The 25,717-nt window shown below is 43.4% G+C and overlaps 1 protein-coding gene across 1 annotated transcript in view; it reads right to left on the bottom strand.

Annotated features, from left to right (window-relative positions):
- LOC138266157 (acyl-CoA dehydrogenase family member 11-like) overlaps positions 1-25,717 on the bottom strand; it is a 449,188-nt gene that overhangs the window by 125,378 nt on the left and 298,093 nt on the right. Inside the window, exon 10 of the mRNA XM_069214616.1 lies at positions 23,929-24,069. Coding sequence (XP_069070717.1) covers positions 23,929-24,069 — 141 coding nt within the window. The remainder of the gene's footprint in view (positions 1-23,928; positions 24,070-25,717) is intronic.

A 25,717-nucleotide genomic window follows, 5' to 3' on the forward strand; every position in this document is an offset into this window, starting at 1 on the left:
TTTGTGTGATTTGAGCACTGTATGAACGAATGGGCCTTGATTAGCCAGTCGTCCAAATATGGGAACACATGTATTTGCTGCCTTCTTATGTGTGCAGCGACTACCGCTAGACATTTGGTAAAGACTCTTGGTGCGGTTGTTAATCCGAAAGGCAGTACCTTGAATTGGTAATGTATTCCTTTGAATACAAACCTTAGGTATTTCCTGTGCGATGGGTGTATTGGTATATGGAAATAAGCATCCTTGAGGTCTAAAGTTGCCATGTAGTCGTGTAGTTTTAGCAATGGCAATACTTCTTGTAGTGTGACCATGTGGAAGTGGTCTGATTTGATGAAAGTGTTCACTACTCTGAGGTCTAGGATTGGTCTCAGCGTTTTGTCCTTCTTTGGTATCAGAAAGTACAGTGAGTAAACTCCTGTGTTTATTTGTGTGTTTGGCACTAATTCGATTGCATTCTTTTGCAATAGTGCCTGCACTTCTATCTCCAGGAGATTGGAATGGTGTGTTGTTAAATTTTGTGCTTTTGGTGGTATGTTTGGAGGGAATTGTAGAAATTCTATGCAATAACCATGTTGGATAATTGCTAGAACCCAAGTGTCTGTAGTGATTTCCTCCCATGCTTTGTAATAATGACCTATTCTTCCCCCCACTGGTGTTGTGTGGAGGGGGTGAGTGACATGTGAGTCACTGTTTAGTAGCAGGGGTTTTGGGGCTTTGAAATCTTCCTCTATTTCTAGGGAATTGCCCTCCTCTATATTGTCCCCGAAAACCTCCTCTATACTGTCCCTGGTAACTGGACGGTGTGGCTTGTGAGGTGCTGGCTTGTGTGCTTTGACCCCGAAACCCCCCTCGAAAGGGCGTTTTACGGAATGTGCTGTAATTCCCTCTGCTCTGCGGGGAGTAGAGTGCGCCCATGGCTTTGGCAGTGTCCGTATCTTTTTTGAGTTTCTCAATCGCTGTGTCCACTTCTGGACCGAACAGTTCTTTTTCATTAAAAGGCATATTGAGAACTGCTTGTTGAATCTCTGGTTTAAATCCAGACGTTCGGAGCCATGCATGCCTTCTGATAGTTACAGATGTATTAATTGTCCGTGCAGCTGTATCTGCAGCGTCCATGGAGGAGCGGATCTGGTTGTTGGAAATGGCCTGTCCCTCCTCAACCACTTGTTTTGCCCTATTTTGTAAGTCCTTGGGCAGATGTTCAATGAGATGTTGCATCTCGTCCCAGTGGGCTCTGTCATAGCGCGCAAGTAGTGCCTGGGAGTTCGCGATGCGCCACTGGTTTGCAGCTTGTGCTGCGACTCTTTTACCAGCTGCATCGAACTTGCGGCTTTCTTTATCTGGGGGTGGTGCATCTCCAGATGTGTGAGAGTTGGCCCTTTTCCTAGCTGCTCCTACAACGACAGAGTCTGGTGGCAGCTGTGTAGTGATGAAAACCGGGTCTGTAGGAGGCGCCTTATACTTTTTTTCCACCCTTGGTGTGATTGCCCTACTTTTGACCGGCTCCTTAAAGATGTCTTTTGCGTGCCGGAGCATACCAGGGAGCATAGGCAGGCTTTGGTATGAGCTGTGGGTGGAGGAGAGTGTGTTGAATAAAAAATCATCCTCGACCTGTTCTGAGTGGAGGCTTACGTTGTGAAATTGTGCTGCTCTAGCCACCACTTGAGAATACGCGGTGCTGTCTTCTGGTGGAGATGGCTTCGTAGGGTATGCCTCCGGACTGTTATCTGACACTGGGGCGTCGTATAGGTCCCATGCGTCCTGATCTTGGTCACCCTGGCTCATGGTGGTGTGAGCTGGGGAGTGTGATGGAGTTTGTGCTGGTGAGACGTTAATCACGGGCGGAGGAGAGGGTGGTGGGGTAACTCTTTTCACCACTTTTGGTTTTGGTGTCTGTTCAGTCTGGAACTCCAACCTTCTCTTTCTCCTAATGGGGGGAAGGGTGCTTATTTTTCCTGTCCCCTGCTGTATGAAGATACGCTTTTGCGTATGGTCCACATCAGTTGCTTGTAGCTCTTCCTCAAACCTATGCTTCTGCATTTGGGAGGTTAGCGAGTGCTCTTCTGTATAAGAGCCTGAAGCTGGGTCGCTTGCAGTTTGTTTCGGCATCGAAACCCTGTCTGCGTGTTTTTTCGGCTCCGAGGTGACTTTTTTCTTTTTCGGGGCCGAAACCTCTCGGCGTCGATCTGTTTCGGTGCCGCTGTCTCGGCGTCGAGCCGTGTCCACACCGGCATCTCGGTGTCGAGGCTTGTCTCCAGCACTTTCTCGGTCCCGAGAAGGCTGCGTGCCGGTGTCTCGACCGGAGTCGGACGATCTCGGCACTGTTTGGGCCTTTTTCGGTGCCGACGGTCGGTCACCGAATTTATGGGTGGAGCCATGGCCGGATGGCAGTGGCGTCCCCTGGGCCTTGTAAATGTTTCTCTGTGTGGTTTTCGACGTCTTACTCACGGTTTGTGTATCGTCGAATCCTTCGGAGTCTGAGTCTTGGATCGAGAAGGTACCTTCCTCTTCCTCGAACTCCCGTTGGGCTGTCGGTGCGGACGCCATCTGAAGTCTTCTGGCTCGACGGTCTCGGAGTGTTTTTCGGGACCGGAACGCACGACAGGCCTCGCAGGTGTCTTCGCTGTGCTCAGGAGACAGGCACAGGTTGCAGACCAAGTGTTGGTCTGTGTAGGGGTATTTATTGTGGCATTTGGGGCAGAAACGGAAAGGGGTCCGTTCCATCGGCGTTCTTCAGCACGCGGTCGGGCCGACCAGGCCCCGACGGAGGATCGAAAAACTACCCCGAAGGGCACCGGAGCTCTTCGATCTTCGATGCGGTGTGGAATCTAAGTACGCCGATCCCGAACGCAACAATACCGACGAAAATCTTCCGAAATTAGCTAATTTTCCGTTCCGAAACTCGGAGCGACAGGAACACGTCCGAACCCGATGGCGGAAAAAAAACAATCGAAGATGGAGTCGACGCCCATGCGCAATGGAGACAAGAGGAGGAGTCACTCGGTCCCGTGACTCAAAAGACTTCTTCGAAGAAAAACAACTTGTAACACTCCGGCCCAACACCAGATGGCGAGCTATTGCAGAACATGCGTATCTACAGCGACAGATGCCATCGAACCTTACTTTACAAAATCCACTACGTTTGCACTCAGAGAAAGAAAAATAAACACCAAAATCCATGTTCAAAGAATAAGCAGCGATTTGTCAGAAGAAATAACTTGACATTTGAATAGCAGGATGTGTGAGACGAAAGAAACAATATTTAAATGTGTTTAAGGGTTTAAGGGCACCTTTAATGATCATTCACCTTTTGAAACACAGCATGCTTACCCACATCCATAACTATAACTCAGTACCATAAAGAGACCTGCGGCATGATGCTCAGGGTTTGAAGCCAAGAGAATTTGGAAGACATGGTTTTCAAAAAGGGAAAATAGTTAAAGAAAAAGGAGCGAAAACTGTTGAAAACAGAGGAAAAAGTCTTAAAGTCTTGGCAGTTCCAAACTCTGCAGCTGTTGAATCTGGAGAAAACATCTAGCAGCGTCTTAGTCCTTTGTTTCTGTTTAATTCCTTTTTGACTGTTAAAACTGTGTTTCCCTTGGGAGTGCCTCAGAAGCGTCACCTTCTGGTTATCGTCCTTCTTCTTACCAAATAATCAGCAGAATTGCAAGACCATTGAGTGCAGAAGGGAGAAATACACCAATCCAGGAGGCTGTGTTCTGCAAAGCAAGCAGTTCTAACCTCAACAACTAGACCATCACTCTACCTGGAGGAAAGGGCCTGGCCTGTCAGTTCATGGGTAGAAGCTGGACTTTAAACAAAGGCAAGCTTTCTTGAATAAAGGAAAGAGAAACGTCCTTTTGACCTAAGCAGGGTCGGAATAGGACAGAAAAGAGGCCTGGGCACAAAATAAAAGTGGCCCCTATTAGAGGACCAGATTGCTAAAAAAAAAAAAAAAAAAAAAAAGTGACCAACATTTGCAAACAGGTGAAGTTTTGAGCTGGTGAAGACATGCTATTTTAGGCGTCTTGCAAGGTATGAGAAACAGCACAAACCTGTGCTTGCTGAAGGCAATGTCTGTGGTAATATCACGGAAAGCAACAGTAAAATCTGTCCCACCAGAGCATAAATCAGGCTCACAAACCACCACAAATCAGATCGCACACTGACCTGTCAGACCCTTCTGGCACTGCTAGATTGCCCTATATTTGCACTTATATATAAGCAGGGCAGATAGTTCAGTGAGTTGAGCGTTTGCTGGTGAGATCTGTGAGCAACCTGGAAATCATAGGTCACAGTGCAGGTGGGCTCACTCTACATATCGTCCTTTTTGGGGTAAATAAAACGAGTACTATGACATTTTAATTTAGAAGATATATCAGCATATTGACTGTGCTTCAACTGCAAGCTTGACAAAAGAATGCCACACACTTTCTGAATGACTAGATTTCCCAGCTTTGTGCAATAGTGCGAGTCTAGGCATGGCCCTGGGTCTATGAGAAGTATACACTCGTGATCCGACCTCTCCGTGTGTCCTTATAACACATTTGAACTATGCTTGGTAAGGTGAACCAGAGACCTGGACAACTGCGTCCTGATTTACAGTTCAGAGTCCACTTTAAGCCAGACCAGTCTAAACCTGGATAGAATATGTTGCTATCCCCATTTCTCTTTCTTTCAAAGCTGGGAGTCGGACAGACCACCAGCTAGGGACTGAAACAGACAAGCACAGTGCCTCAAGCTTGCCGCTAGTCTCAAACATTCAAATTTAAATGCACAAATCTGAGTATAGTCCCTATGCCGATGGGAGAATAGTTGGAGCAGTGCTTAATTTGAGCCGGTGGTTGCATGTGGGGCCCATCAGCACTCATTTTTGGGGTCGGCACTTATTTTTCCTCATGAGACTTTAATCCAGAGCAAGAGAGAGAAAAAAAAAACACAAAACTGCGAAATAAAAAATAAGAGAGACGGAAGACAGTAGTAATGAAAAAATGAAAGGCCAGGGACTGTCTGGTGGTGGATAAGATGCATGAGGTGGAATCAAGACCACACAGGGGATTGTTCCTGGCAGGACTACGTGCCCCAGGAGTCCTCCGGGCCTTGGAGGCGGCCCTTTCCATCACCCGCTGCCGCTTGCTGCCTTCACCAGCGCTATATAATGCAGCTTCTGGACCTGGAGTGTGGGAAAGTTCCTGGGAGGTCTACATTTCCCAGGATTCCGTGGAGCCTTGGTGGCTGCCCTTACCCACACCTGCTGCCACTTGCTGCCTTCACTAGCGCTTTATAGCACACTTTCTGGACCCGCAGCGCGGGACATTTCCAAGCACTGCCCAGGCTAAGACCGGGCCAAGAGCGGCCCATCTGCACCCATCCACGGCTGGCACAGGCTGGGCTCACTCTCTTTCGTGGTCTCCCTACCTACCATTCCACCTTTGGCTTTCCTGGGTGAGTGCTTTATTCTTTATATATCATGAACAAATGCAAGGCTACTGGTTGTGCTACAGCTCCAGGCAGAATGGCCAGTGTAGACAGCTTGCATGAGAGATCCATGAGGGTGATTTCAAATGGGATCGTACTAGCTGAACGCAAACTATCTATGAAGCAGTGGTGGTGGGGGCCTCTTGATGCAAGCAGTATTGTTAGCATGATCACTGGAGACCCAGTTATCCCACTGTTAATGATGGCATCGAGGTCAACTGGAAATGCTAAAGCCTACTGTTACAGCTTATCTGCATTTGAGCCCTGATAGATTCCCAACTAATTACTTGTTTAGTACATGCGGGTGTTGGCAACGATTCTTACTTTTTCACTTCAGGGAAGATACAATTAAATACTTACTCTGTTTTTTGGCTGGGCTTCCAAAGGAAGCTCGAATCTAGTTTGTTCCCTTGTGGCGCCAGTTCTGGGCAATCGATGATCCATTTCACTTTTGTGTTTTTTCTAAAAGATTCCCCAAATTGTTTTTATTCCTTTAATTAAGTCTTGGAATTTTAGGCAGTGTGCCCAAGTCCTGTTTTTATGTTAGTTCTTTCTTGCAAGCCGCTGTGCGGTCACGTAGTACTATGCACTTTGACTAATGTATTTTCTCTTTGTCCTGATTTATTTTTACATGTATGAGTTTTTACCACTGCATTGTATTTCTATATGAGATTTGTCTCATGTCAACTGAAACCGCACTGAAATGATCTTATGAGCATTGCCTGTGTTTACTATTGTTTTTGTGAACTTTTATTGCTCACTCGAATAAAGTTATTCTGAATTCTGACTATACAGCACAGGTATTTTGCACCCCGATATTCGTAGCGCTATGTGTGGGCTTCTGAGCAAAGTTTGGGACTATGGCACTTCCTGATTTACAGATTACTGCATAGGGCCAACCGCGCCTACCTGTGACTGGACCCCTGACCGGTCAAGGACCTTTCCTACCCGGCTCTCTCGCCACGAGGCTCCCGCCTTGCTCTTGCAACTCCACCCTTTCAGCTTTCTTTCTCTCTATCACCTCTTTCACTCTCATTGCACTTTTCTTCTTGCTTTTGCTTGTTGTGCTTGCTTTCTTAGGCATCTTTCTGTTTTTCATCATGCTTTCTTTTTAGCATCCATTTTTTATCTTTCTCAGGCCTTCTCATTTAGCTTTCTTAGCATCTCTTTTGCATCTTTCTCTGGTCTTTTCACCCTCCTTTATTTTTTAACATCTCTTTTGCATCTTTCTCTGGTATTTTAATCCATTTTCTGCCTTGCCTTCATCTAGCATCTTTTAGCTTCCTTTTCAGTTTTTTCACCCTGCTTTCTTCCACTATCAGCAACCCTTTAGCACCCTTCCCTGGTTTTCCTCCCTACTATTTGCCTCCTTTGCAATCCCTTCACCCCCATCCGCCTCCTCCCACGCCGTTGCTTGCAGTGGAAGGTGGGGCATACTTCACAGGAAGCCTCATGTATTGAGGAGAAACAGAGGTTGCAGATTTTGTGATGGTCGCTGCAGGTGAATTTGGTATTACAACTAGGGCAGAGGAAAACAAGGAGCACCCGTCGGAGCACAACTAGATGGCAGAGCATGTATGTCTACAGCCACAAATGCTACAAACATGGCACCCAGTAAGCATCTGTTTGTGGTGTGCAGTGTTGTAGATTCACAAGTTGTGTACACTACTGCCGTCTAGTGTTGGGTACGGGTGTGTGCATGTTGGTTTCCTTACAAGAAACCTTTCGAGTCATGAGGTACTGTGACTCCTCCTCTTGCTTGTAATGCGCCTTGTGATGGATTCCAAAGTTATATTGTTTTACTGTATGGCAGGTGAGGATGGAATGTGAAGCAAAGCGATGTATAGAGAGATCTCTATGCAAAAAAGAGAAAAGTGAGATAGAAAGACCCCTGAATGGCCGCAGGCGTCTGGAGAGCAGGGTAGGCGCATGTGAATCTACAGCACTACATGCCACGAACAGATGCTTACTAGGAAGGTAACATTTTCCATTCAAAGCATGTGTGACTGTAAAGACTGTGTAAAGCAGTCCCCCCAGAAGCAGTGGCTAGCCTATGGGAGTTGCAGTAGATTGAAAAAGTGTATGGGGTACTCCCTGGCCAACAATGGCTTGCTAACAGGCTAGCACAGCCACACAATGAAGTCTTATAAAACTATGTGGTGTGGACCAGGTAGATGCTTTGCAGATGTCAACTACTGGAATGTTCCCTAGGAAGTCCATAAAGGCACCTTTCTTCCAAGTGGAGCAAACGTAGGGAGGGGTAGGCAAGGTCCTCTTAGCTTTAGCATATCTGTTTGCACTTTATAGTCAATCTTGCAATGCCTGATTTTGATAGGGCCTTCCATTTGTGAGATTTGGAAAAAAGAAACAATGAACTGTTTTGTGTTCTTAAATGGTTTAGATCTGTCAATGTGTATACAAGGGCTTTCTTAACATACAAGGTATGGAGAGCCCATTCTGCAACTGAGTCAGGTTGTGGAAAAAAGACAGGGAGCCCAAGGGATTGACTTAAGGTGGAAGTGTATAACCACCTTAAGGAGGAATTTGGGGTTGGTGCGGAGGACAACCCTATCCTTGTGTATCTGGAAGAATGGTTCTTCCAAGGTTAGTAGCTGAAGCTCACAGACACGCCTGAGTGAAGTGATGGCAACCAGAAAGAAACTTGGAAGGCGCAGGAGTGAAGGGGTTTGAACGGAGGGCCCATGAGTCTTGTTAGTACAATGCTGAGGTTCCATGTTGAGGTTGATAGGACCCGGGGAGGATGGACTCTCGTGAGACCCTCCATACAAGCTTTAATAACAGCAATTCTGAAGAGGAAGATATGTTGCCTGTTTTGAGTCTAGGTGGCCCCAGCAGCTAGGTGTAGCCGTATGGAAGGGAAAACCCAACCACAAGCTTGCAAGTGAAGAAGATAGCAGACAATAGCCTGCACTCTGACTGCAAAAGGGTCAATGTGTTTTGAATGACAGTTGTAGACAAACCTTTTCCACTTGGCAGCATAACAGGCGCCGGCAGTAGGTCTGTGCACTTCTTTGAGAAGGCTCATGCATAGTGGTAGAAGATTAAGGTACCCAAACTTTAAGACTTACGGAGCCAGATCAGAAGGTTGAGAAACCTGGGGTCTGGGTGCCTGATTTCTCCATGTTTTTTTGTGAGAAGGCATGGCCTGCTGGGGAGCCTCTTGTGAGGAACCTCTGAGAGTCCAAGCACAGTGGTTCACCAGGGTTGGCGGACCTAGGTGGGAGCCATCCAAAAGAGGGTGAGAGACGTCTGCCGAGGCCTCTGAACCACAACCAGAAGTAGGGGAAGAGGAGGAAAAGTGTAGGCAAATATCCCTGACCACTTCATCCATAATGCATTGCCCTTGGACTGTGGGAAACTGGAGGCAAAGCTTGGGCATTTGGCATTTTCTGCTGTGGCGAAGAGGTCCATCTCTGACCATCCCTGAAGGTGAAAGTACTTGAGGAGGGCTTGAAGGGGGAGTTACCACTCATGGGCTTGCTGCTGCATCCTTCTGAGAAGCTCAGCAAAGTTGTTGTCCATGCCCAGAAGGTACGCCACTAGCAGACGGATCTTGTGCCGGACAGCTCACCGTCAAATGCTCTGGGCTAGACGAGAGAGCTGTGGAGATCGGGTGCTGCTCTGCTTCAGGGTAATACATGGCTGTCATGTTGTCTGTCTTGATGAGGAATACCGTGCCAATCAAATGAGGAAGGAAAGCTTTCAACCCAAGGTGAACAGCTAGTTGTTCCAGGTAGTTGATTTGGAGACCCAGGAGACTTAGTTCCCACTGGCCTTGGACAGTCAGGTCCTATAAGTGTGGACCCCATCCCATAAGTGAGGCATAAAGGTCCTCTGTGGAACTGGCTTGAGAAAAGGCCACCCTGCAACAGGTTGTTGGTATTCCACCACTGCAGAGAGTAACACATGCGACGGCCAATCAACACTAGTTCATCCCAGTGACTCTCCGCTTGAGAACACTGATGCTCTAAGCACTCCTACAATGACCACTAGAGAGTACGGTGGGAGCTGGCCACAAATGTACAGGGGGTCAATAGGGAAAGTTTTGTATTTCATGTATACCCTGGGTGTGATGACCCCGGCACGGACAGGGTCTTGTAAGATGTCATGCCCCTGAGCATGGGAAGGTAGTGGGTGGAGGACAAGATCTAAAAAAGGAAGTCCTCCTCCAAAGGTTGTGTGTCGAGATCCACCTTGTGGAAAGAGGCAGCCCTACCAATCAGCTCATGATAGGACATGGTGTTGTCAGGAGGGAGGGATGGGCAAGGCACAGGTCAGAATCTATGTCCACCGGTGGGCCAGCATCATAGGAGTCCTAGAGATCACTCTGCGGAGGAGTGTCAAAGGTATCCCCTTCCCCAACTCTCCCATGTCTGAGTGAGGTGATCCCTGAGGTGTTAAGGGTTGTCTGGGGAAGTGGGCAAGGAAGGGGAGCACTGAGGTGCAGGATGAGGTGGTGGTGGGAGAGTGACAGCCGAAGGGCAGGTAGCCTTGTCCATTTTCTTGCACTGCTTGGGTGGAGGTGGTATGTCCAAGGCTTCCTTGGACAGCTGACGTTTTGACAGCTGAGCATCAGATCCCGCAGGACGGGTGAGGATCCAATCTGTGTATAGATGTATCATTAAGGGCCTGATTATGACCTTGATGGAGGGGATTACTCCGTCCCAAATGTGATGGATATCACCCCGCTGTATTACAAGTTCCATTACATCAAACGGAACTTGTAACACAGCGGATGGGATATCAGTCACATTTGGGACGGAGTAATCCCCTCCACCAAGGTCGTAATCAGGCCTTTACTGTTTCTGTCAGGCGATAATCTCATCTTCCAGTTTATGGAAGATCAGTTCCATGGTACCTTAGCAGTGGCCTGTCTTTGTGGTCGGCGTTAAGGGTCTTCAGCTCTGACACTGATGTAGATTTTGGCGCTGGCGGGGGGGTCTGCTCCGAGACAGGCATGGGTGGGGCCAAAGCAGTCATCCTTGATGGTTTCTTTGGTGCGGAGCCAGAGCTGGGCGCTGCATCTGAAGGTTGGTGGTTGGTACTAACCATGGCCCTAAGGCAGTGGTGACCCATTGGCATGTATATGGTGCTCCAGAGCAACTGGATGACCCTTGGAAAGGGGATGCTCAGCTTGCAAATGGTGTAGAGGGGGAAGGTGTACGATACTCACGGCTGGCTGTGCTGGTGAAAGATCTTTGATCTCCAGCTTAGAGCCGGAGCTGTCGTCATGGGAGAAAACATCCTCATCTACGGCCAACAGTTGTTGGTGCTGTCAATGTCCTTGGGGCCAAAGAGGTCTGGGGTGTCGCCTCCACTCCAAATAACAAAAAGCACAATTTGCGTACTGACAACTAGCTTTCTGCCAAATCTGGTGTAATTCCGTCCAGTGATTCGGGCTGTAGACATGTTGACAGGTCATATGGGAATTAAAATGTGAAACACAGCGTTTTTTAAGCCCTGCCACTAGGTAATGTGTGTGTCTGTATGTATTTATACATACACATATATACACACAAAACCTTCATGATATTTAGGTCTCGAAGCAATGTTAGGCCTCAACTGTCTGGCTCCACAATATTTTGCAATTGATATTCAGAGAAATACTACACATTTCTGTAGTGAACTTAATGATAAATGGTAAGTTCCCACTTATATATCGATGATTTGTAAGCATCCAAATACCAAATATACAATGATGTTCCTTGAAGAATTGGAAAAAAACTCTGAAACATATAATCAAACTTGGAGTTTATTAAGCAGTTGTGGATAGCTTCATTTCGTGCAACAAGTAGATGAAGTGTAGAACATAGTAGGTACTCGGCCAAGAAATATGTTTGCTATGTAACCTATCCAATGTAAATGAACCTGATCTCTCTGCCATTACTGTAGCACAAGAACTAGACATTGAGACAAATCAGTATCACCCATTTGATTTACGAACCAAATCCACTTTCACTCCAATCCTTCCGGCCGGCAATTCAATAGATCTTTTTCTAACAGCAGTGTCTAGCGATCTTGATAAGGAATATAAAAACTACTGCATTAAAACGAAAATACCTATCTACTAACATCAGTAGGCAACAAGTGAAAGCTCTTTCCCAATTAAGAGATAACAACCAAATTGTCATCAAAGAAGCGGACAAGGGTGGAAACACTGTCATACTCAACAGAAATGACTACTTACAGGAAGCATACAGACAACTCAACGACACAAGATGCTAGAAAAAAACTCACTTCTAATCCTACAGCTGAAATTAAAAAGAGATTAATTGACATGTTAGAATACTGGCATTCTTGCCAAATTATTTAATCTAAAGAAAAAACTGCTCTCTATTCACCTTTTCCTACTATTCCAACTCTATATTTACTTCCTAAAATACATAAAGGAAGTCATCCACCTAAGGGTAGACCCATTATTTCTGGAATCAACTCAGTCTGTTCCAAATTAGGAACCTTAATAGACCAAGAATTACAACCTTTCATGCGTAATCTACCCACTTTTATCAGAGACACCAAAGATATTCTACAGAAACTTCAGAATATAGACTGGCAACCAGATTATCTCTTAGTCACCATAGATGTGGTCAGTCTTTACACATCCATCAAACATAGTGATGGTCTTGAAGCTGTTAAGAAACGCCTATCCACAAATTCAGTGAAGTACACAGAAATAAATTTAATGATCTTGGAAATGTTGAGATTTTGTCTTGAAAATAATTACTTTGTTTGATGGTCAATTTTACCTTCAACTTCAAGGGACGGCGATGGGAGCTAAATTCGCACCGCCGTATGCCTGCATCCTGATGAGTGCAATTGAGAATTTCTGGCTCTGGAATGACAAAACCGAACATCTTTCCCAACACATAATCTTTTGGGGACGCTATGTTGATGATATTTTGCTAATTTGGCAAGGTCAGAAAAATCTTTTGAATACATTTATAATGACACTCACGCCTAATCGTTGGGACATTGATATTACTTATCAGATATCTAACTCGGCAGTGGAATATCTTGACCTGCTCATCTTTATTGAAAATGACAAACTACAAACTCGCTTCTTTAGGAAAGCCACAGCTGCAAATTCAATCCTTCATGCTTCCAGTTGTCACCCATCGAGCACCATTCGTAACATTCCACAAGGAGAATTCAGGAGAGCCAAACTGAATTGCACCAGTATATCTGATTATGAAACAACCTCTACACAAATGATTGAGAGACTATCAGCCAGAGGCTACAATTAGAAGATCCTGAGTATAACCAAGGACAAGTTAAGTGGGGTGGATCGGAACAAGATGTTAAACAAACCGAAACATCCCAAGAAGAATACAGCTATTCGCTTTATAACACAGTTTCACAATGGTCATTATTTAATTCGGAAACTCCTAAGAAAACATTGGTATCTTTTACAAAACAATTCATACATCAATCAATATATTACACAATATCCCCAAATAGGATTCAGAAGAGCCCCTAACCTTAGGGACAAACTATGCCCTTCATTTTTTCAGGAGAAGCATCCCCAAAACACATTACTATCAAGACCCAATGGCTTCTTCACTTGCAGAAAATGTTCCATCTGTAAATTGGGGTTATCAAAAATCAAAACGATTACAATTAATGACCATCTTCATAAAATCCAAGACTTAATTAACTGTGAATGCTCCTATGTTGTTTACCTAATCAAGTCCCCATGCAACCAAGTCTACATAGGCAGTACCACTCGAGTACTGAAAACAAGGATCCAAGAACACTTTCGAAATATTCACAAACATGACCTTAGGGCTTCACTTGTGGAACATTTCAATGAATTTCATCCTGAAGATCGCACCTTCACCTTCTGTGGCCTTCGACGACTTAAAGCACTTCCTAGAGGTGGCAACTTAAAACTATGACTGCGCCAAGAAGAAAGTCACCTGATCATTCTCTATGATACAGTTCGCCATGGCCTCAACAAAGACTCAGAATGACATTATTGGCTGCTGTAAACCTTTTGAAAGTGATTATATAATGCTTATTTGATCCATTCACCTTTATTTACTAATTACTAATTATGCTATCTTTATGAGTTCTCTCGTAACATTTTATGTTGATTATTATTTAGCTTCATTATTGATGACTTTCACTTATATATGAGATTGGGAATTTTTGATTAAGTTCATGTCACATAATTATTTTAAAAAAAAATTTGTTAATTTTTTATTGCTTTGATATTTGTTCTTTCGAAAAAAGTGGCAAGTTTACCATTTATTATAACATCACATTTTGAATACATCACATACAGGATGTCCTCTCAATATGGTGCTTCCATACTGTTTCATCAACATCTAATATGGCACGTTTTTTTCCTTTCTTGTAATAAACACAAATAAAGGACTCACGCTTCGAGACCGCTAAATAAAAGAACGTTTGTGTTATCAGCGCACTCCCTAAGATGGCGGCGGACGCGACTGATTGAATTTCCCGTTCGGCTATTATAGCAGTTATAAAACGGGTAAGTTACATCTTACCTTGCAGGATTCACTATATTTAAGTGGCTTTTTCTGTTTATGTATATTTATATTGTCAAATTTATAGTGAAGGTGTATTCGCTCACGTTCCCAAAAAAGATAGTTTCTTGACCTCATTCTTTTTAATATTTTTACTCAGTACATTTGAGGATCATATTTTCTTCGTTTTTTTGGCTTTTCTTGTAGCCCCTGAGCTACATACATACTTGTTATATGTTGCTTCTCCCGTTCCTATTTACAGATTGACCACTATCTCACTAGTATTCTGAACATTGTTATAAGCGAAAATGAACTACAATAATGGTATGTTATATATCTCATTGGCTAATTCTGCAAATGGATCAATGTACCACTCTCAATGTTGTTTAAAAAAATTATTTTGCATTAGCATGCTTCTTGTTTACGTCCACACCTTTTCACAATTATATTGTTTATTATTAAGTGCCGGCACCATTACTCGATTCATTTTGCACTGTTTGCACTTTCTCTTCGAAAGGTTATACTTATCTGATTTCTCTTCACTTATTCTAATTATAGATATCACAGATCGCTCACTTGTCTTTTTCGTTTTCTCTAATGGAATGGATCTGTGCAATTGCACTTCTATTGCACGGACATTTATCTCTATCATATTCTTTTCACTGACAGAACCTTCGGGATATGGTAGCACTACAATGTGTTTTTTCTTTCAAAACCTTGGGTTTTCACCCTTTGGTGTCTTTTGATCTCTAGATTCTAATGACTCATTAGCTTCTATTTCTATCCTTTATTTTTTTTATTTTTTAAATTTCACCTTATCTCATCTTCTACAGCCTTGAGAAAGCCCTGGTAAACGCACCTCATAGGGCGAAACAAGTGTTGGCTGAGTACCTACTATGTTCTACTCTTCATCTACTTGTTGCACGATATGAAGCTATCCACAACTGCTTAATAAACTCCAAGTTTTATTATATGTTTCGGAGTATTTTTCCAATTCTTCAAGGAACATCATTGTATATTTGGCATTTGGATGCTTACAAATCATCGATATATAAGTGGGAACTTACCATTTATCATTAAGTTCACTCTATAAATGGGCGATTAGGGTCCATTTCCCCCGGTTTAGGCTCCCATGTCTACCTAGTGAACTGGTAATTTTTACGGGAAGTAACAAACTGGACCCTCACCTATGTTTATCAAGCTCACATTTCTGAAGTGGGTACTTAGCCCATTTCACGATCTTACCAGCTTGCTTATGTATGCTTTTGGAGTCTCGGCACAGAGACCAAGAGCAGGCTTGCCACAGAGAGTCTTATATGTTAATCGGTCATCGCAATCTCATGTACATGGGTAAGATATCGGACCGCTGTGTAATGGACATTGTATGACTTCTTAATTTAGAAACGTAATTGTATAGAAAATAAGTCCATCTGCGCATTGGAGTTGGCAACAGTTTGCAAAGGGTATGGAATACTTTCTTAGCACGCAGAGGATATGCCAGCCATGTGTACCCCTTACGATGATCAGTAACGTAACATATCTGCAAATGAACAATTCATTTGAATTTCATAAATGTAAAGCTCAACAATTACCCAATTTAGGATGCCCTGGTGTTGTAAGAAAAATGTGTTATTTACTAAATTTTTATCCACGCTATGATTATCTTTCTAAAGGTCAAGTAAAGGGATTTTAATCTGATGTTTGGTGGAAGCTCATTTTAAAGCTTAGTAGAATGATATTAGATCTTTCATCAATTCAAACTATTTACAGAAAGTAGAAATCAAGAGGAGCATTCAAGTGTGCATGGAGTGGCTTGATGTACATCGGAACCTTGCCAGTAAGGGCAAATGCAAAGGGCCCTAATAGTAAGTCTCTTCTATATTTTGAGCCAATGCAAAGCACATAGGTGCGTGCAAATGTAATTATGTCAAGGAAAACTCAGACCTAGATGTAATCTGGCAGGACTATTTTGAATAGGATATGATCTAGTGAATATCTTCAAAGGAAGTCCAACTTCTAGTGAGTTGCAATATTCCAGCTGGGATATAATCACTGCCTGGGCTACAGTCTTTCGCTGTTCTATAGTAAGAAAAGAGAGAACATTTTACGTTAAAGCAGTAACTAATAAAACAGGTACTTTTAACTTCATGAATGTGCCTCAAGAAGGTAGGGTTACAATCAACTATCACTCCTAAACTTTTAGCTGATTTTGCAGGTGTTGGGTGCTGACTGGGCACAAAGGGTCAAGCGTGAGGACCAAACAGTAGACGTCCCTCTTAAAAATTAGAACTTCTGATGGACTCTTCTAACCATAGATTTATCACCTTCAGAATATCAATCAGGTGCCCGAATGGATCTGGGGATATGTGGCATTGTGAGGCTGTGCGCAGACTCCCTACTGCCAGAGAAGGGATGGAACTGAGCCAAATATGAACACCAGCGCTTTGCGCTGATGTCCATTCCTTCCCTTCTGTGCCATTTAATGCAGATCCGACACAGATTGTTGATCATTAACATTTCCAAATTATTTTCCAAACAGTATGCTAAGGAGAATGTTGCCTCTAAAATCTACAGGCTTTTAGCCAGGCTGGGACTGCTGAAAGAAAATGCCGGTCATGGACCCCTAACGAGCTGTCTTTGGTTCCTGAGCGCGGGGTAATGACTCCAAGTCACGTGACCAATGTGCCCTCATGCACCTGAAGACCAGGAGGTGCAGCTGTGCATCCACACGAAGATGTCTCACAGAACCTGCTCCAAGTCACAGGCCAAGTCCTGGTCACAAGGTTATTTCTGTAACCGCTCCACTTCCCACTCAAAATCTTAGGATAAGTCCAAGCCAACACAAAGACAAGAAGTTGAAGCAATACTCCACTCCATTACGCCACTCTGATTCCAAGGAGAAGGGGTGAGGGCCTCAAGATTTGAGAAGCACCTTAATGAGGTCACCGGTTCCTGAAACAATACCTCTCCTGGTCCCAGTATGCCATAGGTTCCCCCGTGCCATCACAAATGCCACAGCAAATTGAGGCCTCCAAGAAGCCCATACTGTCAATTTTTAACGTGCTTAGAACACCCTTGGGCGTGCCTTCTGGCCCTACCGAACCACTTGGGTCTCCATTTAGTTCTCTGATGCTATTGGTCCAATGATGAGGGCGATGGATTGCTGCACTATACTGACTATGCCCTAAATGTTTATTAAAAATTGCCAGTGGGCTCAACATCTCCCCTGAAACAGAGCTTGATTCGCCACATTGTTCGCCAACAGAGAGTACTTAATTTGTGGTGGTGGTTCTGAAGGCAGCTGAGGTGCTAGAATTTGAGTTGCCCTCTATTGTAGCTATTGTCCTAACAGAGATTCTCCATCCTGGGTGAATATTGGAGCCTTGCTTCCTATTAATGACACCCTCAAAGACATCTCAAAGGCTACCTGATCTAAACCATGTTCTTCTCCACCCATTAGACAGCAAGTAGCCAAGCCACACAGGCCAGTGCCAAGTGATGCAGATTTCTTCACCAGTCACCCTACCCTGGAAAGTCTCACTGTGCAGGCTTTGAAAGGTAGCATTTATCCTCATTTACTTTTTGACCAGTCTTCCAGATAGAGAATCCAAACAGACTGATGCTTTTTGCAGACAAAAGTTTTCTTCCATCAGCATGGCACTGTGGTCCAAAAACACATGGGCTGCCTCATGCATGCCTTATCAGACAAGGTCAAAAAGAACTTGGCAGCAGTGTTTGAAGACCTTACGGTCTTCCTGGCTCATACAGAAATATATTATCTGTGCAGGTCTAGACACCAAGACCTGCTTAGGCACAGCAGTTGACAACAGTGTTGTCCTCTGAGGCAGGCCAGGATGAGGTGGAATGGATTTTCTGGCATTATACAAGCATCGTTGTTAGGCATGCCTTTCAACGGGTCCGGACACTCTAGCTGAGGACTCTGCACTGAAAAGGATCAAAGACAGTTGTGCCATGGTACATTCATTGGTGCTGCTGAATCCTGCAAAATAATTTGCCTCATCAGTTCCACAAATTTAGGGCTATTCAAGGAGGCTAGCCTACAGACAAAGGAAATCTACCCGCCAGTGATGCAGCAGATCAGTCAATCCATTTGGCACCAGTCCGCCACCTTCACCGCCCCCAATTGCAATGGCTACCACAGTGCTTTAGGTTGCCTTAAACATCTCCTGCTTAGCCAATAGGAGAAAGGTTTCATCACTTCCTCCCGGACTGGTGTTCCTTCAAGTCTGACAGATGTCTCAGATTTTTCAAAGGTGCTATGCCCTGCCTTTCATTTCCTCCACACCCCATCTTTCTAATAGCACCAGAATGTGTTTTGGAGAAGCATCTGTCCATCTTGCTTCAGACGATACATCTTTTGCCCTTGAAGGTTGCTACCCAATGGGTACTAGAGTCAAAGAGATGCAAGGGCTCTTTTTCACGCAACTGCCTCGTTCTGAAAAGGACAGATGTCTTCGGCCATGTGAAAGGGATAGATTAGAATTCTTATGTTGGCATAATCTGCTCTGGTCCGGGAAGACTGGGTGGCATCCCTGGGTTTGCAGAACATGTATTTTCATGTGCTCATCCTGCAGTCACATGGGTGTTACCTGTGGTTCAAAGTGGATGAGGAACACTTTGTTTGCTGTGCTCATTTTGGCCACAACTTGACTGCTCCAATGCTCATGAAAGTGATGGTGGTGGTTGGTGCTGCCCATCTTCAGAAGTCGGGTGTACAGTAGAGTTGAGTACTGGGTTCAGTGCCAAAAGGCTTTATGTCTCTGGAGATGTATGGAGTGGTAGAACATCCTTCTAGTGGCCAACTACCTGGCCGGGTCCCTGAATAACAGAGAGGGTAAATTGAGCAGAAGTCATCTGACAGACCATGAGGCGCGTCTGTGTTCCACAGGACATATTCGATCTCTGGGTAGAGATTGAGCAGGGTCAATGATTTTCCGCAAGAACACTTGTTAGATGTGTTCCAGCTGAAATAGGATTAGGGACTCATGTATAACTTTCTGGCACTATCTCTCCTGAGTTCTGAAGAAGACCAAGAATGACCAGCCCCAAGTCATCCTAACTGACTGAGTAAGGATCCTGTGCCTGAGACTTTGCCCTTCGATCAGGCTACAACTATGGGAAGATCACTTGTTTTAACAACAGGACATGTCTTGCTTACGAGCCTCACAACTTAACCTCCATGTGTGCAGGTCCAGTGTCATCCTCTCTGCCAGATGACCTTCTACGAAATGCAATGCCTCTATGCTGGGAGAAATCATCTGCCTGGCGTGCTGCCTGAAAACTGACCCCATACAACTTAAGCTTCCTGACTGTCTTTTGTTTAGTTTTTCTTTTGTCCAGCAAGGCCTTGCACTGGGCACCGTAAAAGGTTTTTAGTCAGCCATTTCACCCTGTCTTCATTTGCTGGACCCACCATCCAAGTTTAAATCACTGTTTGTGATACAGTTCATTAAAGGTTAACCACACATTTCCTCCCATACTGTTTGTGATGCCCAAGTGGAACCTTAACATTTCTTATGTTTAAGAATTTCCAGCCTATGCATAGCTGCTTGCTTTGGCCCTTTTCCAGGAAAACTGTCTTCTTCATTGCAATTAAGTCAGTCTAGCCCATAAGTGAACTACAACCACTCCTGGTGCTCCCCCTCTAGACTACCTTCTTTCTGAACAAACAGGTGCAGAGGACATGGGCAGCCTTTTTACTGAAGGTTGTGACTCCCTTCCACGTCAGGTAATCAAACATTTTAACAGCATTCTTTGCTCCCCTCACACCCAAAAGAGGAGAGGCTCCATTTGCTGAGCTCCAAAAGAGCTTTGAATTTTGATATCAACAAACCAAGCTCCAACAAGTGCACAAAAAGCCCTTTGAGGGGATTTCTGGAGCGAAGAACAGGAAAGTTGTGCAGAGGAAGACCCTCTTGAAGTGGAGAGTCCTCTGCATTAAGATCCATTATGCACTGGCCAAGAAACAGCCCCCTGAAGATTTGAGAGTCCATTTTACCAGGGACAAGGCCATTACGGCGTTGTTGGCAGAAACAGGTACCTGTCCTTGACATCTGCCAGGCTGTGATGTGAGCAGTGGTGCATAAGTTTACAAAGCACTACTTGCTTGACAACCAGGTACAGCGGGAAGGACACTTCGCCCACTTACTTCTGCAGATTTTTTTTAATTTGAGTTTATTCCACAGACCCTTTGAGAGGTTCTGCTTTGGTGTATATTCTAAGACGAGGAATCTGCAGTTAGAAATGTTAATCAGAAGAATAAGTTACTTACCTTTGGTAACTCTCTTTCTGCTGGATACTCTACCTAACTGCAGATTCCTCACTGTCCTCCCAGATCCTTTCTTTTGAGAGGCCTCTTTACCATTTAAAAAGATCCTAAGTTAGTAATCATTACACGGTCACCAATAATTATTTTACGCTCCACAACTGAGGTCAGAAAGGGATAAGACAATCAACTTAATTCAGCAAGCAAGGGTGGCACATACATGCGGCTCTGCTCTGCCTCGTCTGGAGCAGCATGGAGCTGGTGCGAAGTTGAGCAATGCAGCCTATCAGCAGAGAGGAGCACTGCAAAAATATTATCCGGATCAAGTCTAGCACATGGGTGATATTCTAAAGGTGAGACATATGCTGTTAGATAGAGCTTTTACCAGAAAGAGCATCACAAAAGGTAAGTATCTTGTTTTTCAATTGCCATTTAATTTAATGAAATTAGCAGTCATCCATAGAGATACTTCAGACATATTTTGTCTGAAATTGGCAGTAGACTGGATCTCTTCATTAAAATAAATAATATATGTATTGTTAGCTTAGGCATCCAGCTGAAGCCCAAAAGAACACATACCTTAGCCATGTGTAACATACAGGTTGAACAGTGTTGGGCTCAATGATTAACTCTGAGGCACTCCATGTGTTAGATGATGTGACAAACAGCGAAAGGTGAAAAGGACCATGAATATGAAATTCTACAGATTGGAAGCCATAAAATAAACAGTGAAAACGGTGACACTTTTCAAAGACACACAGATCACATTCAAGCAGTGGGTGAACTGCACACACGAGAAGGGAGTTAGTCTGTACCCAAGGAAGTTAGCACCTGCAATAGTGATATTTGCTGAACTTGCAGGTCACATATGTGAATCCGGGTAGGGTCGACTCAGCTTTTCATCCTTTTTATGTTGGCGACAGACACACCAGGGAACCTAGTACCATCAACACCTGTCATTTGGGTGGGAAATAGGGCCAGTGCTTGGTGTGAAATACATAAGAGTTATTGTGCAGCACTGTCCAGGTATAAAGGTCAGCTTTGGGTACTGGGTTGCAGAACCTTAGTGGGATGAAGGTGCAGGTGGATCCTTGGTGTAAGCTTCACTTGCCATCTACGCTTTGAGTGTGATAATTCCCCCAATTTAGCAGAGATTTGCAACTGTTTTCACCTGAAAACTGCTGATGTAAGGGAGGAGGAAGAGCAGCCTGTGGACTATCCCTGTACCCATAATGAGCCACTCATTGCCCTGATAACCACAGCTAGTGAGCACTCCCCATCTGTAGATGTAGACTGCTATCAATGGTATATAGGCCTGGGGAGCAGGGGTAGTGAATGCAGTAGTGGCACAGGGGCTTAGGAAATCGGGGACAGAGGAAGGTTCCCACTGCAGTAACAGCTGCTAAACTAGAAAACCAAACAAAAGGTCTGTGTCCCTGCACGTTGGTACCAGAGCACCATTTGACACACCACCCTACGGCATAGCAGAGTCAATGCAGCACCTTTGTAAGTGGACTAAAATAAATTCTGCCCAATCAAATGTTGTACTCAAGGCAACCAACATGTGGTCGGAGCCCAAGTCCTTCTCCAAGTAGCGTTTCTTAAAGCTTTTTTTTCTGGTGATTAGAGCTGTGCTGTCAAGCAAAACCTAAGAATGATCCTGGAGGTTATGCTTGAGAGGTAAGTTGTTCCAGTGCCGAGGTGCTAAATTGTACATGCTCTACAAAATGATGAGAACTTTAACAAAAGCATTAACAATGACTATTGGTTCCTGACTGGAATTTATCCGCCTGCCAGTGCAGCTAGGGCAAATCCAGGCATATATGTTTTTTTCTCTTGAGACCCAGAAGGATAATTTTGGTGGCTTTCTCTAAATATAATAGTATATTGAGCATGCGATCTGGGAGATCAAGAAATACACATACCAATTATCCAAACTTATTGAAACTAAAGCCTTTATTGCTGAAACTGGCCGAGGAAAAGGTAGAAAAAGAAGCACCCGTATGAGGTAGAAAACACAGATTGTAAACATTGCTGTAATGTGAGCATTTAGGTGAGCCTTTACAGCTTCAAAATACCAGACAAAAGTTACACCCCATTCAATTACATAGATCTAACAGCTGACTGAAAAGATGAGAGGGCAACTGCATGGTTTCTATTGGCAAGAAAATAATCAATCCAAGCCTACCACTAGCTTCACCAAGTTGGAGAGGATGATCAATGGTGTCAAAAGTAGCAAGACATCTTTGAAAGTCAAGGCACAATACAATCATTAGCAAATTCCTTTTCAAGCTCATCCAAGGCAGACAGCACCACTGACTCAGTGAAATTATAGGGTCTCAAGAACAACTGGCAATTTAGCTGGTTCTCTAGCATCAAAAGAAGCTTTAACAGCTGAAAGACTTCAGACTTACGCTAGCTAGGTACAGCAGCAGTGGTTAGATTGATTAACAAAATGGCAGACTGCCAGCAAGATGGCAGACCAAATTTATTTCAGCTATTTGGCATGACACAGATTTGTATTGATCCCTGGCGCTTGTCTAACAGCCAAGAAGTTAGCAAAGTCACAGGCTGAAAGACGGCGAAATATGTCAAAGGCCCTGGGCAATCTTCTACAAAGCAGAGAAAAGAACGACCAGTTGAATGCTTCTTTTCAATGCCCAATGTACAATTAACAAGCAGTGGTAAAGTATTTAACCAAATTTTCATAAAATGTTAATGACAAGAATATACTTGCCTTAACAGAGACAGGGCTAGACAATTTGTCATTCACACTAAAGACTTCTTGTGCTGTTTTGCTCCTCAATCTCAGAGTAATGATTGCAGTTCCAAACACACATTTAATAAAGGTAATCAGGAGAAGAAAGGTCTATACATTTGAAAACCAGCTGAGCAGCAGTCTGGATTGTTTCCTACTGCTCTTAATATCAGATTTAATCTCAGGCTCTAACTCATACATATTTCTTTTAAAAGGTGTTAAAAATAATCTGCTTTGTTCATGGTCTCTTGGAGAAGGGAGGAGGGTCGACGTCTGCGGATGATATTGCCTTGATTCATTTAGCAGGACTGTCATGTACTCACCACTGATATGCATGTGCTTTCTTTCGTATCTCTGTTGTGTTTACACACATTTTAAAAATAATAAAATTGGTTATAAAAAAAAAAAAATCTGCTTTGAAATGGTCTCTGGAAAAGACATGCACTCTCTCAGCAGCACACAGAAGGAAACAACAAACTGTGAACAAACTATGCAGAAGAGGAGCGGCTGATCTGGGAATCAGAAAAAGCCACGGGTTCTCAAACTTCTAAGCTAAGAGTATTATGCCATTAGGATCCCACCATAAAAGTCCAAAGGAAAGACCCCCAAATAAATTTCAGAAAGGGATAACAAACGCAAGGCACATGGCTTCTTTCCACGATGACTGATTGCATTTTTTGTTTTTCAAGAAAAGGGTTCTGTTAACTAAAGTCCAGAGACCAGAACAAATAATGCATCATGCACAAATTATCAAGTGAGCAACAGTTGAACTTTGTGTATGGGAAATCAATTTGTATGTTTTGAAATCTATAGAACAGATATTTTGCAGATTTGTTTTTCCCCAAATCAGAGAGAAATACTATAGGCTCCCCCTTGGAAGCCTGATGAGACTTTACCTGTTTTCCTGTGTAGAGTTTGGCAAGCGGAGTTAAAAGACGGAGAATGTAAGTATCCTGAACAGTTGCCATGTTATTCTCTTCTAGTCCCAGCAGCCTTGAAACCTCCATAAGTAGAAGAAATGCACCTCGAGTTTGGACCTGGATAATTAAGAATGACATAACAACAATAATTGAATTAACTTTTTAAAAAAGATGGACAACGCCAAGACTACTTCCCCTTTACACCCACCCCACGGCATAGCATCCTACAATCTGTCTCCCAGATCTTGCAACCATCCCCATTTCCCTCGAAGCTACCTCCTAAGAAGTACATTTCTTACCATTGTTCTTTGTCAAAGCACTATGTGGTGAATTTCTCACCTTCCTCACTCAAGGCAACTACCAGGAAGCTCTTTAGCAAGACCGTATTCTACCACTCCTGAAGAACCCTACATTAGACTTCAATTGCATTGTTAACTACCAGTACATTGCTCACCAAACCCTTAAGGGCAAGATCACTGAAAAAGCAAGACTACCAATCAGGATTCAGATCACACTGAATATGGAGACTGGTAACTTATAAACCATTGATGATGCCCTACTCACCACAGAAAAAGAAGATCCTTTACCACCTTCAACATCTCACCCTGAAATATAAAATGGTATTAAATGACAACATCCTTCACTGGGCTCCTCCTGTGCAACCAACACTAGCTTGTCCACATGGAGATCTCAGGTCACAGAAGCTTCCCATTATCACATCAGTGCCCCAATAGGGTTACATTGTGTCCTTAATAATCTTCAACCTCTACCTTGAGCTCATTGGGACTCTGATCACTGATAACAGCATTAACATTTACCAATATACCAACTCTAATTGAAAAGCACAACAGCCATGTTCAGAACAAATGGGTTGGCCATCTTGCTCTGGTAAACAGTGACAAACTATGGACAACGGCATTCTATAATGGTAGTCTGGTTTAGAGGAAGTGTCCATGTAGGGTGCAGAGCACTGCAGTTAAACTGCCTCGGGAGCTTTTGTATGTCTATAAGAAAAATAAAAATAAAAATAGAAGCAAAGTAATGGAATGGGAAAAGAAAACTAAAAAAATAAATCTCAGGCTTAATCAGCCCTGACACTGAAGTGCACTCATTTCCAGGAGGATTTGCACACACGTGATCAGAAAATTCCGTCATTCACAGGGCAGGAGAGCCAATGACTGATGTGGACTGAACCACTACCCCATGCAGTAGATCTCCACCTCAACTGTGGAGTCTCTTTATAGTAAAGTACAGGGAAAAGTAAAATAAAAATTAGTGAAATATTTTTATATTAAATGATAACGTAAACAAATGTTATATATTTAGTTTAACTGTAGAACAACATTAAAAAATGATACAGCAGTAGTAACTTACTTTTGAAATACATAATAAAATGTATTTAATTCAATAACAAATATTTTCAGAAGTTAAAGAAATAATTTCCCACTTAACATAAAAATTACGTTTTTATTATGCATTCATTCTTAAAAGCTATGCATATAATTGATTAAACGTAATTTAATTATATTTTAATAAAAATCGATGTTACTTTAAATATACACGCCAAAAGGTTGGTAAAATATTTTATAATTAAATTAAAAAAAAATTTATTTTTAGAATGTTTTTTCATTAACCTATGACCCTCACAGCACCTCCAGGAGGTACAGCCTTTCAGCATATGTGGCCTTGTTCTGTTAAATCACTGGTAATAGATAACGACTGCCTAAGATTACATTTTTAGACTCATTCTCACTGCAGAATTTAG

The sequence above is a fragment of the Pleurodeles waltl genome, chromosome 11 (genome assembly GCF_031143425.1).
Source record: "Pleurodeles waltl isolate 20211129_DDA chromosome 11, aPleWal1.hap1.20221129, whole genome shotgun sequence".
Taxonomy (NCBI): Eukaryota; Metazoa; Chordata; class Amphibia; order Caudata; family Salamandridae; genus Pleurodeles; species Pleurodeles waltl.